General features: G+C 40.9%; 2 protein-coding genes across 6 annotated transcripts in view; both read left to right on the top strand.

Annotated features, from left to right (window-relative positions):
- Positions 1-76: 76 nt before the first annotated feature.
- CHMP5 (charged multivesicular body protein 5) lies at positions 77-9,721 on the top strand. The gene is made up of 8 exons (XM_063326298.1): positions 77-239; positions 4,192-4,296; positions 5,081-5,127; positions 6,741-6,834; positions 6,912-6,983; positions 8,066-8,174; positions 8,542-8,654; positions 9,114-9,721. The coding sequence occupies exons 1-8, from the start codon at positions 171-173 to the stop codon at positions 9,162-9,164; spliced, it is 660 nt and encodes a 219-aa protein (XP_063182368.1). The 5' UTR covers positions 77-170; the 3' UTR covers positions 9,165-9,721.
- Positions 9,713-15,598, top strand: part of BAG1 (BAG cochaperone 1) — a 22,247-nt gene continuing 16,361 nt past the window's right edge. For 2 of the 5 annotated variants that reach the window (XR_010069978.1, XR_010069977.1), the window contains exons 1-6: positions 9,713-9,998; positions 13,187-13,315; positions 13,464-13,546; positions 14,344-14,457; positions 14,966-15,073; positions 15,233-15,370. Coding sequence is in view for 2 of the 5 variants with exons in the window: in XM_063326295.1 (XP_063182365.1) it covers positions 9,713-9,998; positions 13,187-13,315; positions 13,464-13,546; positions 14,344-14,457; positions 14,966-15,073 (720 nt within the window). In the remaining 3 variants the exon portion in view is untranslated. The remainder of the gene's footprint in view (positions 9,999-13,186; positions 13,316-13,463; positions 13,547-14,343; positions 14,458-14,965; positions 15,074-15,232; positions 15,371-15,598) is intronic. The other 3 variants (XR_010069979.1, XM_063326295.1, XM_063326296.1) reach the window with 2 other exon arrangements.

The raw sequence follows: 15,598 nt of genomic DNA, 5'->3' as shown, positions 1-15,598 counted from the left end.
CGCGGAGGGGCGGGCGGAAGTGCGGCGCCGTGCCGCCGTGCCAATGCTTCCGCCTTCGCCACCGCCCCGCCTTGGGGGCGGCTGGTGGGGCGGGGCCGGGCCTGTTGTTGGGCTTCCGGGTCGGCGGGGATTGTTGCCGAGACCGACACCGAGACCGAGGCACCGCCGCCATGAACCGCTTCTTCGGCAAAGCGAAGCCGAAGGCGCCTCCGCCCAGCCTCACCGACTGCATCGGGACGGTGAGTACCTTCCCCGGGGCGCCGGGCCCGAAGTTGCGCTGCTTGGCCCGGCCGCCTCCTCGGGAGGAACAGGGGAGCGGCAGGGCGGCACTCCTAGCCTGGGCCGTGAGGCGGGCCCGGCCGGGCGAGGCCCTCCGTCCCCGCCGGGGCCTGGGGCCCGGGCCCGCGCGGGTGGGGAGATTCGTGCGTGAGTTCCTGCGTGTCCGTGGGCCGGCCCGCACGCGGAAGTGACCCGGGGGTTGCGTGGGCTGCTTTGAGGGTGGCACAGCTTGTGAGTGTGCGTGACAGGCAGCGTCTGTGTGCGTGTTGTGGTTTAACACCAGCCGGCAGCTACAACCACGCAGCCACTTGCTCGCTTCCCCCCCCACCACCCCCCTACCCCGAGTTGGGATGGGGGAGAGAACTGGAAGAGTAAAAGCGAGGAAAAACTCGTGGGTTGAGATAAAGACAGTTTTAGAAATAGAGCGGGAGCTGTGCATGCAAGCAAAGCAAAACAAGGAACCCGTTCACTGCTTCCCATCGGCAGACAGGTGCTCAGCCATCTCCAGGAAGACAGGGATCCATCACACATAATGGTTACTTGGGAAGACAAATGCTGTCACTACAAACGTCCTCGCTTCCTTGTTCTTCCCCCAGCTTTATATACTTGAGCACGAGGTGATGTGGTATGGACTATCCCTTTGGTCAGCTGGGGTCAGCTGTCCAGGCTCTGTCCCCTCCCAGATTCTTGCTCACCCCCAGTCTGCTCGCTGGTGGGGTGGTGTGGGGAACAGAAAAGGCCTTGACCAAAAACATCAGTGCACTACCAACACTATCCTCGTTCCTAATCCCACACCAGCTGCTGGCAAGAAAGTTAACTTCATCCTAGCTGAAACCATGACATTTCACTATATATATATATATATATATATATATACACACACACATATACACACACTTGAACATACATAGTTATGTGACTATGCTTTGGTACAGCATGTTTGTATATATGCACACATGTATTTTAGCGTGCATCTGTGTATCAGCGCAGCATGTGCAGGAGCATATGCTTACACTGATATGTACATTTGTATGTATATATGCCCATGCCTCTGTTTGTTTCCTGTGCATTGGAGCACATCCCATAAATGGATGCACACGATGTGCATGTCCTTCTGCCGAGTTGTGGGAAGGCAGGGACAGGCGCAAGGGAACCAAGAAGATCAGTGAAAAGTTTTAGGAAGGTTAATCTTGTTATTTCTTAGTCTTTTTTTTTTTTGGCTTCTAAGTTTGTGAATAAACTGTAGTATGTTTTTACAGCTCCTTCTGTTGTCTCGGTGGTTAACAAAGTCAGGTGAAAGGTCAGTAATGGTTGTGGTATAAATGGAGGTTAACTAAGGCTAACTAAGCATTGTCACTGGAACCTGACAACAGAAAGTTTCTGTGAAAAAACATAATTTTCCTCCCAGAAGATTTATTTTGCTACATAGTGGAGAGACTCTCTAAGTTAAATATTTAATATTTGTTAGTGCTACCCTACACAAATGTAGGGTATATATACCCGTTACTTAAGTAACGTCACTTCTGTGCTGTTTTCATTCTTAGGCACATTTTGAAAGAGTCAAATTGCTTTGTAAAATTTCTTACTGTGTTACTTCAATAGTAATTAGCCATTTAATGGCAGTTAGGAATTATTGTATTTGGTAAGCAATGATTAATGTTCATGGTTACCATTTGTTAAAAATGTAGACAACTCTTAGGCAGTAATTATACCTGTGTTTTGTGTGTTCTTACCTGTGTGTGCAGAAGTGGCGTGACCAAACCCAGTAAGATCAGCACACAACACGCGTATTTTTCTGTGGTAAGAGAATGAGCATCACCTTAGGATATCTAAACAATTCAAGATTTTTTTTAATTTAAAGAGCGGCTTGGGTGGTATCTCTAATCTGAAGTGTTTGCAGAATCCCAGGAAACACTTCTCCATACTTTTTTTTTTTTGATGGGTGGTTGCTACGGAGTTTGCCGGCTGGCTGTGTGACGCCCTCCTGCCTCCCCACTTGCTCCCCATGGGTATGCTCCCACTCTCCCTGGCAGTTTGTGCCCGCTCCCTTGCTGTGCCTGCCTCAACATTGCACTAAGTGCCAGACTTTTTTTTTCCTTGCTGGCTGAGCACAGTCAGATGACTCAAAGCTGTCATGAGGAAGGATGCATCAGGAACTGTGGGATTGTCAGTATTGGTTTTACTTTTTCTTCTTTGAATAAACACTCTAAATTTATGGGTTTTTTTCAGAGTAGTAAGTAGGAAACATAGGAACAAAAGGCTAATAGTTTACAAAAGGTTAATAGTGGCAACAGTGTTAAAATTGGGTCTTGTGCGTGATTTTTTTTTTTTTAATTGAAATAAGCTGCAATTTTGTTTAATAAGGATTTGGGATACCGTGGTCGCTTTCTTCTGTTTAGCAACGAAATGCACCTTAGTATGCCTTATTTGTGAATAACAGAAAGCAGCTCTTCAAGTTTTAATACACAATCTAGTTTTCTTTTGGATAAACTAGATCTGTTCTCCCCTCTTCCATCCATTCTCATTTTTAAAAACTGTGACCTGTATGATGTGTGTGTGAAATTTTTATGTAGTTAATCAGTGTAGGAGGACCTGTCTCTGTTTCCTGCTAGTACTGCCTAAGAGAATCATTATATAAATAAACCAAGTAATGGGTTTTCCCCTGTGAAGGAGTCTGGTGAAAGATCTTGACTGAGGTGAAATATTTGACAGAATAGAAAGCTTAATACTTTTTTTTTTTTTTATCAATGCCAGCTGTGCCCAGGCACTTCAGTGTCTTGTGTGGAGTGTTCGTATCAAATGTTCTGCCCAAGATGCCTCTGGCAAATGCATGTTGCTGGCACAGAGCGGAGATTTAAAAGGGTCATTGAGACACCAAAATGAAAATATGCGTAATTATACATGTTTAGCCACACTATTAGCAAGTCAGAATTGTAAATTTGCACTGATTGGTCTCACGCTATAATTGGGATGTAATGATATTCTAATCCCTAGAGATCCCTTCTCATTCTCTTGGAATGAGAAGTTAATAAGCTTTATTTTGTTGTTTCCGGAGAAATGCTGTGATAATCAGTTCATGTTAAGGAGGCTTTCTTTGTTTTTTTTATGAATTTGTGTATGCTGTTAGAATGATCTATACCCGTGCTTGTCTATGTAATTATCTTCTTTAACCCCCTCTTGCAGTAGGGTTAAAATCTTCCCATAATGACAGCTCTGTGATATGCTTTGTGCCATGGCTGTTAGGATTGACTGCTGGCGGTCTCTTACTGAGTTATGCAGCTACTATTGGGATTTGGAGCAGTAAGAATTCAGAGTAGCTACCAGGAGGAACAGCCATGTCTTGGCTGCCTTTGTTGGAAGTGATGGGAAAAGTGCGTCTCTGACAAAGAAGTTAGGCACCTTTGAAAAAAAATGCTCGTTAAGTTTGGGCTTCTTGAACGTCACCAGTAATCTAGGTATCATTCTGAAGGATTAATGGTTCTCTGCCCACCAAAAATAAACCTCTAGCCTTGCTGAACACATCCCTGTCCCTTTTGCATTGCTCCTTTATCTGTACACCTGTGTTTTTATTTTTCCCTTCTGAGTTAGTCCCTGGCACTGTATGTTATCAGAAATTCCCGAATAGAGACCGTGACTTGAGTGGGTGTGCAAAAAAGCATCTCAAAATGATAAGAATGTGTTACAATGGCAGAGCTTCCTGCAACCTCGGAGTAGTTCTTGTGCTCCTTGTAGAAGGAATTTCACTTGTTTCTGGTTTTGGATCCTCTACAGACTTTCAGCTGTCTATAAAACATACTGAGTGAAGAAACAATTCACTTAGAAGCATAACAAAACCAAGGCTGTTCTTTTATTGTCCGATACCTGAATAAAATTTAATGTTTTTCTGTTTGTTTTCTCTATTGTGTATAAAAGGTGGATAGCAGAGCTGAGTCAATTGACAAGAAAATTGCTAGGCTCGATGCAGAGCTAGTGAAGTATAAGGATCAAATGAAGAAGATGAGAGAGGGGCCTGCAAAGGTAAGAATCGGCTGTGGGATTTAAGCATGAGAGGATGTGACTCACGCTTCTTGTCGTGTGGTAGCTGGTGAAGTGATGTAGCCGGTTCATCAGGTTCTTAGAATTGCGTCTTGCCTTACTGATCCTGGAGGATTATTTTAATTCTGAAGCATCTCTTAGACATGTCTCTTTGAACTGTGTTTTTATTGGGTTTTATTTCTTCCAAAGTGTAATGTAGTTCCCCAGTCAGAAGTAACTTACTTTTTTCCCTTCTTCTGTTACATGAATTAAGTCTGGTAGAGAGGCTGTTTGTTTCACCCACCAAAATAAAAAAGTCTCCACTATGCAGAAAAGGGAGTAGGAAAACCCATTTTTGAAAGGGGTTGAACATATAATATAAAAAAGTATCTAATAATAAACATCTCTAATTTTTATTTAATAGGCATATTTAGTACAAACAGTATAGTTAAAATACTGTTGTCAGTCTTATTTGATGCTGGCCATTAAAACGTGTTCATGAAAGATGGTTCTGATAGACTAAGTCTGACTTTGTATTCTGCTTATCAAAAAAAAATATTCAAAAGCCAGAAACTTTGAAAGTATTTACTTTTAGAAGCTTTACATACAAACCTATTAGGTGAACCATTAGTGCAGGACAAACACTGAATGTGACTATTGTTAAACTCTTTGCATTAGTAACTGAGGAATCTTTTGGAAAACTTGAATGTGATACATGAGATTTAAGCAGTATAATCCAGAGTAAAGTCAAATACCTTTTCTAATGTAATAATATTGTGTCTTTCAGAATACAGTAAAGCAGAAGGCATTGAGAGTGTTGAAGCAGAAGCGAATGTAAGTGCGTGTAAATCTTTTTATCAGTTTGGGATTAATGAAATCCTGTTTTCTCTAAGGGGGGTGTCACGCTTTCATTTCTCTTTCTAGTACTCTTGCTTCTGAGCGTTCGTAAAAGAAAAATGCTGAACAAGCTAGTCAGCCTTTCAGAAGCATCTCCTTACAAACTGTGCATCAGCATATTTGTGCTTTATTTGTATGTGAGTGTATAAATTTGGACTGGGACAAGCTGACCTAAATCTGCTTGTTACTAAAGCTATGCTTGGCTCCTGAACTTTCTGAGAGAGTATGTGCCTCGTTTTATATCATTAATTGACTACTATAAATTGTGTAGTTCATGATCTCGTTCTGGCTTACTGGAAATTTACCTGTTCTTTGTGGACACCTTTTAAGACTTGAACAAATGTAGTGCAGGTAATTTTGTGTCTATGCAAAAACCCAGAATGGATATGATAGGTGATCCTGTGGTCCAGACTGGCCTAGTGTGCTGTCTTGAAAAGTGTCCAGCAACAAATGCAAAGGAAAGAATGTCAGAAAGTGGCACGTGTTCAAGGGTGCTTCACTGGAATGTCTTACAGTCCCCGAACTGCACATCTCTTAGGTGCTATCTGAGCCAAAGCTTGTGTTGTCTTGCATTTCATATCCCTCAGAGGAACTGCACTTATACAGACTTGATTAATTACTTGTTAAGTATTTGTGAACACTTGTAATGCAAAATATCATATGGTAAGTAGTGCTATAGTTTAGTTAGATGTTGTGAGAACTGCTTTGTTTTGGTCTTTTTTTTCCTTGTTTATTTGTTTATTTTTTACTCTGCTGCCTGCTAAACTTATTTGATAGTTGTTTCCCTATTTACAGTCACTGGGCCCCTCATAATAGGCTGTCATCATATCCCTCAGTCATCCCTCTCCCATCTTGTTAAACGGTAATATATTCATTCCTTGTCCAGAAGCTGTTTTGTATTTGGATCATCCTTGTCTCACAGACCTACTGCCTTGGATGTTTGAAGAAGGAATTATTGTTCATGTTTATGCTTTCATTTTTATGTTCAACCTGATCTATTTTACATTCTTGATTGGATACAAATTTAGCTTTTAGGAGGAAGATTTTGTGATTTTTTTTTTTTATTTTTTTTTAAGTCTCCCTTTTCTTTTTGGTTAACTGTACCAGTTTCCTTTTTCTACCCTGCCTCCTTCTCTCCCCGCTCCCTGCCCTGCAAAGCTCCAGTGCAGAGCCACTGTGGTTTGGATAACCTGCATCTCTTCCATTCTGCTTACAGCATTAGTAAGCAATGGCATGCATAAAAACCTTTGCTATATCCTTACCTACCGTGTAAGCCTTTACGAACATGGTATCGCCATCAGTTAAAACAGAACGTTAGTTATGGAGTAGCTTTGTCAACTTTAGATACATAGAAATGCATAATGGCCAGATTTTTATTACGGTACTTATTCTGATGTGATTCTTTATAATAATTTAAAAAAAAAAAAAAACAAACAACTCTCTATCTTCAGACTACTGCTGCTGTTTTTTTCCATTTTTTAAAAAATTAAGACTTTTTGTGGCAATAGAGAGTGGTGTTTTAAAGCCAATATTTGCATTGTTTTTAACAGGTATGAACAACAGCGGGATAATCTGTCACAGCAGTCTTTTAATATGGAACAAGCTAATTACACTATTCAGGCACTGAAGGATACAAAGACAACGGTACGAGTATAATAATCTCACACTTGTTTAATTTGTGTATGCTACATCAGATACAAGCATGTTTTACTTTATTCTAGGTTGATGCAATGAAACTGGGAGTGAAAGAAATGAAGAAAGCTTACAAGCAAGTCAAAATTGATCAAATTGAGGTGAGCTTCTATAGTTTAAATTACTAAAGAACAGAAATAACGTACTGAAATAGTGACAAGTGGACTGTGTAACTTAAAGGTAAGCTGACCGGTTTAGTGCACATGAGTTTGTCTCCCTTTTTTATGGGACCACCATCATAAGTGCTTCCTGATTTCTGTGGTACTACGCAATCAGTTGTTGGCCTTACCGCACTGATTGTTGTTTCCTTGCTGGGCTAATCTTTAATCTCTCCCTTCCTTTCCTCAGCACTTCAGCATAAATGTTGGTGAATACTTCCCGCTATGGCTTTTTTCTCCTCCTCCTCCTTCCCCTCCCCCCCTCATTGTTGCTGGTCTTACGTGCAGATTAGTCCTTTGCTCCCCAAGCTCACGGTAGTGCCATATTAAAACAAAAAGTCCAAACAAGAAAATTAATTTCAAGAAGTCTGCAAGGCCTGGCCCTGTCTTCAGAGATTGCAGTTTAAATACATAAGATCTTTAAATATAATTTAAAGTATGCTGCACTTAAACTCTTATTAAATGCCAGTGCTGAATTTCTTTAAGTTCTCTTGCCTATACTGTTTTTATATATGGCCTGCATTGTAAATCTTCAGGCAAGTATTATCTCCTTACCTATACCAAAGTACAGTGCCAATAGGTCTGTTAAAGTACCTTTGAAATTTTGCTGTAGCACAACTCAGGCTAGTGCTTATCCTCCAGACAGTAGATTTAATTTCTCTGGAGTTCATACTCCCCTCTTTTCAAGATAATGCTGAACTGTGGGTAATTTATTAGAGGCTTTTGGTTTACCCTGAAGACTAGTTAAAACAAAAAAGCAAGAAAGTTCTGCAGAGCTGTTGTTTCAAGGTTCCTCTTCTTCTACCTCATACATCTATTATAATTTTAATAGTAGTTAGGGCCACACTATAGTACTGAATGCGCGTGTCTTCACTTGTATTAATGCTGCTTCAAAAAATGGTTTATGCGTTAAAAAATGTGAATGCCTTGTATGTTGGAATTTATTAAACTGAATTTGATTAATCTCTGATAAATTTAACTAAAACTATTAAATATGGACCAATTGAAATTGTTTCTTGCCCCAGGACATACAAGATCAGTTAGAGGATATGATGGAAGAAGCCAATGAAGTCCAGGAAGCGCTGAGTCGTAGCTATGGAACACCAGAGATTGATGAAGATGACTTGGAAGCAGGTGAACGTAAAAATCATCATACGGTCATACAGTGATTTTTAATCTAATTAGTCAAATACTTTAAGTGTGGGGTTTTTTTAAAAAAAAAAGTTTTAATCACTTTTTTTAAACATAAAAGCTGCATTTCCTTTGAGGGCAGTAACAAGAGTACGAGACAAACAAGAGAAAGACACTAATGGAATGCTACAATGAAGGAAAAAAGGGTTCTCTCTAATGGGTGTGTGTATTCCCGACTAAAGACTAAGTAATACTAAACGAGTATGAATGTAAGCATTCAGTATGAATCCTCTTTCTCTGTTAAGAGCAACTTTTCTTTTGCCAAAGGAATTCCTTCCATAATTTTTCAGCCAACATAATTCAATTTCAGAACTGGATGCGTTAGGTGATGAGCTTTTAGCCGATGAGGACAACTCCTACTTAGATGAAGCTGCATCTGCTCCAGCAATCCCAGAGGTCACTCCTACTGACACGAAAAACAAAGTGAGTCCTTTCCTCTTTAAAAGCAAAATACGTATTTTTTTGGTTTGTTTTGTATTAATCACACTTGTGTTGGTTGCTTGATATTTGGAATCCTTAATATTTTGAACAAAACACTGTGGTTAATGTTTTATGTATTTTGGATGCTACATATGAGAGAGTGCTCTCTGAATACTGAATGCTCTTTATTATATTTTAAAGAGCTAAAATGACTTTTTTTAACTCCTGTCTAACATTTAAGCTCCTAGAATAGTTATTATTAAAAACATAAGAAAGTCTTCTGTATGTTTTCTTCTGGGCCTTCATAGTGAGGAAGAACACTGATGCTCTAATTTTGATCCCAGCTGTCACACAGTGGCAATTTACAGATACATCACTTTACGGAAATTTTAAGGAAACTTTTGTGAAATTTTCTGGCTGGTGGAGAGCTGTTAATCTGATGCTGCTTTTTCTTTCTTACAGGATGGTGTATTGGTGGATGAATTTGGATTGCCAAAGATCCCTGCAACATAAATGTTTCAAAAGCACAATGGATATAATGAACTATAAAAATCAAATTAAGAAATTTTTTTTCTTTTTTTTTTAAATCCTGGAGACCTTGTCCTTCCAGTGTAACTTTAATATCACTACATCCTAGAACGCAATACGAATGGCTGGTGGTGTTCTTTCGAGGAAAGCTGTTCTACTACTGACTACTACTACTATTAATGGAAAATTCAGCACAACTCCCTTCGGCGGAAGCAGCCCGTCCTGTAGCTTCCGTTTCCCGTTGTCATGGACGAAGCGATGCGTGAAGAGTAGTGGGGCTGTTGGTAGCTGAGGTTTATTTTGACTTTGTATGACGTTTCTCTTTCTTGAAACCCAGACCGCTGGTCGCCGCTTGCTCTCGGTAAAACGCCTCCTGGCTGCGGGGCTTCTTTCGTAAAAAGGATCCAGCGCCATTTTTAAACGACCGCGGTCCAGAGACTTTGATGCTCTTGTGCTTGTAACCTTTCTGAACGCTGTCATAAATAGGGTCGTCGTCAACTGTATGTATTCTGTGGAGACATAAAATCACGTAGATGAGCTCACCCGTTTCTCTGGCGTCATTAATGTGCCCCACTTCCCCCTCCCCGCCGGCGCCCCACGCGCTTGTTTCCGTTCTCCCATTACAACCCCGCCGCGCTGACCTGTGGGGGCCCCTCCCTCTGCTGACGTCGCACCTCTGCTTCCCCCTCCGCTTCCCGCCCAGCGGGGCGGAAGTGACGCGCTACCGGCGCGCCCCGCCAGGCGCCCGCAGGAGGGTTTCGCTGTGGCGGGCTGAGATGGCGGCGCCCGGAGTCCCCGTTACCGTCACCGTCACTTACAGTAAGAGCCGCCCGAGGGTGTGTGTGTGGGGGGTCCCGCCTCCAGCCGAGCCGAGCGCGGCCCGCGGCATCTCCCCCGCTGGCCCTCACCGTGCGGGTCGGGCCCCGGGGCCGCTCTTCCCGGCCGCCCCCGCTCCCCTCGGCCGTTAACGGTAGCCGGGCCCTGCGGGGCGGGCCCGCGTCTGCCCCTGGCAGCGGGGGTGAGCGGGAAGGGCGCTCGGGGCGGTGCGGGGGGCGGTGTGTGCGTGGCTGCCTTCGCCGCCCGAGCGGCAGAGGCTCCGCAAAGCCTTGAGGAGGCGGAAAATGGCGGGGCTGCGGCTGTCGGCTGGATGGCGGCAGCGTCCCTGGCCTTGCTGGGACAGCGGCCGGGCCTGCCTTGGCTTCGGCGAGGGTGGCACGGCTCGCCCTCCGCTTAGCCTGGCATCGGGGACGCTTCCTGCCCTAAGCTTTTACTTCTCTACTAGCTGCGACCCCCCACTGTTTCCCTTAATCTGATCCAAGAGAAGGGGGGGAAAAAAAAAAGCCTTTTCCATATCAACAGGATGATCAGACTTGCCGCGCTGGGGTAAATCTGCAGGATGATGGTGGGAGCAGGTGACAAGGCTGTCCTTGCCAGAGAGCACTGAGCAGAGGTCACTTTTTGGGTAGTAATCTTCATTTAGATAAAATACATTGCTGAAGTCAGCATTGTATGTTAAAAGCAGGTGCTACCTGATGGCATCTCATCTGGTTTGTTCAATAAGCTTGAGCGTTCGCAAGATTGCAACAGAAAGTCGTCGTTTCGTCAGTATGGCAGCTGGGTGCTGGCCTGATGAAATGCATTACTCAAAGGCCAGCCAGCATGATTGAGCTTTTTTCCCTTGGGAAGGGAAATAAGAGGAAGGTGGAAAGAATGATGTGGTTAAGTCTGCAACTTAATATAAAAAGTTACTGCAAAGAGGTAAGAATAGCCCAGACTCCACAGTTCTTAAAAATAAGATGGGAAATACCATGGTTAAACTTTGATGAAGTGAATCTAGGTGAGGCAGTAGGAGGAATGAGGAGGATAATAAGGTTTTAAATCAGCAAGGTATTCATCAGCTGATTTTTGTTAACAAAACTTTGGGTTTTATAGATTGTTTTTTAATTACTGAATAATAAATTCTGCTCTTGTTCCTTTTGCGCTATGCTGGTGACGTTCTTTCCCCCTTTAGACTTTATTTCTGCTTGCTCATTCATGTTTTCAAACTCACATTATTTTGTGAAAATGTTTTGTTTATCACCTGGCAGTTTTACCTAAGAGTCTTTGTTGACTAGCTTGGTGGAATAATCTGGTTTAATCTTCATGATTCGTGTGCTTATTGGTGTTCTCAGAGAGTTCTGTTTGACCTGAGGGGCTTTCATTTGCAAAGATGACAATAACTTAACGATATTAACATATTTATAACTCCAGCATCTTGCTGTTTGCTAACAGTCATCTTATCTGAAAATGTTTTTATCTTTCCAGTTGTTTTCTTATCTAGTAATTACTTTGTCATTCATAAATAGCAATTAGAAGGCATCCTTCATCTTGGTCTTCAGCTGTCTGATTTATACCTGTTGCTGTCGGGTACTGGTTTACTACTTAGCACAAATGTTTTTAATAAAGTTTTGCTTACATGACGGAAGTGTGGAAACATGGAAATAAGGGTTAAGAAAGAGAGTGGTAGTAGACCTACATGTGTCACTTGATGGTCTGCAAGATATTGAATTGACCTCTTTTTTAAATGTATTTAGGCTTTCTTTAAAAAACAGAGTTTGGAATTTTGCAGTAGTGCTTACTTTACATTAGTATTGTCATTCACTGAAACAAACTGATAAGCTATAATAGCAGTTCTAACCTATGAGGTGTTTTTCATGGTGATTTCACTCTGCTGTGGATTTACGGTAATGCTTTTGTTACAGTTTGCCCAAACTGGTACTCATAATTTGTAATTAAAGCTGTTTCCATTGCTAGGCAAGCTTTAGCTGTTCTCTTCCCCATTTGTTGTTTGATTGATTGTTTTCTCTCAACTGCTGACAGGCACAGCCCTTACACAAAGCAGTTGTATACATCAAAACAACTTTTAGAAATATACTGAGGTTAGGACCTAAATTTTTGTGTTTGTTTTTTATTTTTCCAAAAACAAATTGAGAAGAAGGTCTGTTTATGGAAAATGCTTGGGGGGAGTTGGTATAACGTGATTTTGAGCTTAAACCATTTTGAAATTAAGAAATACTGTTGGAGCTTGGAAGTTTTTGAGGCCACAGTGTCAGTTGTCATGTGACTGTGAGGCTGGAACATTTTAAAATCGATGTTTCGAGCACTCTTCTTTGTAAGAGATACGTGTGCTTCAAATTAGGGTCATGAGAATAGTTTTCTTTCTGGTATTTGTTAAGGAGTTCTCTCTTCCTGCGAAGTAAAAAATGCTTGTCTTGATTTCCCTTGCAGCCAGTGGTGGCTGATTCCTGCAGGTGCTTTCAGATTGACAGGCCTTAAGTGTGTGGGAGCAGAGGGTTATTGAAAGGGTCTATTGCAAAGCAGAGATTAACAGACGTACTCCTTTTTTTTAAGAACTTCCTGCTGTTTGCATGCAAGTAATTTTAGGGAGTCTGAGTAGGGTGCTCCACAAGTGGGAGGTGACGTATAGACTGAGACTTCTCAAGGTGGTTAAGGCTGCATATCATCAGTATTATGGGAAGAAATAATTTTTGGACTATGAGAATTCTCTCAGGTGCTGGCGGAGGGGAGACAGGTTAAACATACATCGCTTGCTTCTCATGAATGAGGAGTAGGGAGCAAAGGAAGTGATAAATTGTCTCGGATTCCCCAAGACTCATGCTATTAAAAGTTCCAACAAGTAGGAAATGGAATACATCAGGAAGGTGTGGGTTTTCATGTTTTAGCTTGTGGGATGTCTGGACACCATCTGCGCTCTTAAAAAGAGGTGGGGAATAATATTTAGCAGGAGTGTTACGCCTGATCGAACCTTCAGGTTATTAGAGTGTAAAACAAAACTTTCAGCTGAGATAAGCCACTGCAAGAGGAAAGAAATGCAATAGAATCCTTTGATTGAAAATTATTATTGTACATGAGAATCAGTGGTTTGAGAACTTTCTGCATTAATGGAAATAAATATTAGAAACGGATTCCTTTTCTAGGTAACAGTAAGTTACTCTGTTTTTTGTTAGGTAATGAAAAACACAGTATTCAGGTTGCTTCTCAACAGGAAGATGGTGAACCTACACTACAAGACATGGCTGTACTTATTGAACAAGTCACTGGAGTTCCAGTTCCTTTTCAGAAACTGATATACAAAGGTACTTGTAAATCTGGCAGTGTTTCTTATAGATGATACCTTTATCTTCATCACTTTCAGGTGTCCATGTTTTGAATGTCTTCAAAAAGACATTCCTGTGCCCCTAGCTGTATTTTCACTGGTTTTTTCCTCTCTCATTTTCCATTTAGGGAAGTCTCTGAAAGAATTGGAACAACCATTGTCAGCACTTGGTGTTAAAAATGGTTGCAAAGTCATGTTGATTGGGAAAAGGGTAAGTGTTGCCTTTGAACCTTTTTTTCTTAAATTGTCATAATTTCTGTCAGTGGTTCAGCTGCTGAACACAGAAACAGGTTACAGCATAAACCTAATCTTGTATACCTACCCTCAAGGTTGAGTTCAATCTCATGCTGTACCACAAATAACTCTGCAGTTTGTACATTTCTGAAATTACATTATTGACTGACTTCTGCCTTACATTATTGACAAACTTCTACCTAATCTGTTGCTTGTCAGTGCTCATGAGCCTTCTGTGCACTGATGACCTTATCTGCTCATCTTATTTTCTGGTTAAAAAAAAAGGCCGTACTGAGTCTGCCGGGTTATTTCTAGTGAAATGACTTGTGGCTGGCTTTGCCAAGTAAAGGAAAGGGTTGTATCACATGATATAAATGCTACCTGTACTTTAAAGATGCTAAGCTAACAAAAAAAAAAAAGTTTGCACTTTTCCTTTTTCCTTTCAAATTCATCTCATTTAATGTGTTTGTATACACTTTGACTGTATTTGTAATAGATGCTACCTGTACTTTAAAGATGCTAAGCTAACAAAAAAAAAGTTTGCACCTTTCCTTTTTCCTTTCAAATTCATCTCTGCTTTGACTGTATTTTTAATTAAGCTTTGGTAGAAGCTTATTAAACAGGTATTAAAATATGGAAAGAATAACCACAGTGTAGCATGTATTTTAAATCAGCAGAAGCTTTTATGTCTGTATTGCCACCGTTGCTGCTTTTTAGCTGCATAGTGTCTCTATTTGTTCCATAGTTGTGAATGTTGTACTTTTGAATACACAGAATAGTCCAGAAGAAGAGGCTGAATTAAAGAAGTTAAAAGATTTGGAGAAGTCAGTGGAGCAAATAGCTAATAAGTTAGAGGAAGTTAATAAAGAGTTCACAAGTATCCAGAAGGTATGCCAGTTTTGTATCATTTCATATCTTTGCAAAACAGTTTTGTAGGTATATGTATTTAAAAAAATACCATTTAAAGGTTTTGAGTAGTCAGTAATAGGCTGGCCCTCTTAGCTGTCCAAGGGGCCTGTAGAATTCTTAGAGAATTTCAAATGCTATTTATGAGTTTGCAAAATGGAGACATGGCGTTGTTTGGAAAAAGGTAAATATTGTTGCATATTGGATAAATTATATTCTTTAGATCTGGAAAAACAAAAAGAGTTCTCTCAAAGTCCAAAGAAGAATGTCTGTTACTTGTTTAATCTTTTAAGTAAACCTAGCAGATCTTAACATTTAGCATTTCAAGCACTGACAGAATACAGGTTGAGTTTGGAGTCCCTATCATACTTGAAACTACAGAAATAGTAAAAGATGTTTTCTGCTGTGGTGGACTGACAGATTTTCTAAGCTGAGTATTCTGTAAGGTATGGGATAATTTTTGCCTTTCCTTCCCTCTTTTTCTCCTCAGGGATTTTTAGCAAAAGATCTCCAAGCAGAAGCACTAAAACAGCTGGACAAGAGGATAAAAGGAACTGCGGAGCAGTTCATGAAGATCCTGGAACAGATTGATGCCATTGTGAGTAAATAACTGCAGAAGAGGGTCAAACCCCAACAGAAGCTTACTGTTCAGAATATATCTTTCTTGTAATTTATTTGATATTTTAAACTACTAAAAAAAATATTTTGGCTTTGAAAATTAGTTAATTGGTTTGCTCATTTTTTCTTTAATATCCAGCTCTTGCCCCTGTATGTCTCCAAAAGACTACTTGGCAGCATCTATTTCTAAATGGTGACATTAATGCCTGTGTATGCATCCCCATTCTACAGAAGAGCTTCATTTGGGGCAGCAGCCTGTTAAGACTACATGAAATGGGTATCCTTTACTCAAGTTTTACCCTTTTAGTTTGTCGTGGCAAACTTTAATGTTAAACTTCATGGTCACAGTAAAGGTCTGGAAAAAAACACAACAGATACACTTTGTATTCTGTATCTCATAGGAACAAGGAGGTCCTGAAGACTGAAGAATTTTCTGGTCAGTCGTATGTGGACTGACAGTTCTTTTATTTGAGATGCCTGCATATTGAGGACTGGATTCTTTCTT

This window comes from Chroicocephalus ridibundus, chromosome 2, assembly GCF_963924245.1.
Source record: "Chroicocephalus ridibundus chromosome 2, bChrRid1.1, whole genome shotgun sequence".
NCBI lineage: Eukaryota > Metazoa > Chordata > Aves > Charadriiformes > Laridae > Chroicocephalus > Chroicocephalus ridibundus.
The sequence above is the reverse complement of the archived record's forward strand: the minus strand, read 5'-3'. Positions and strand labels throughout refer to the sequence as shown.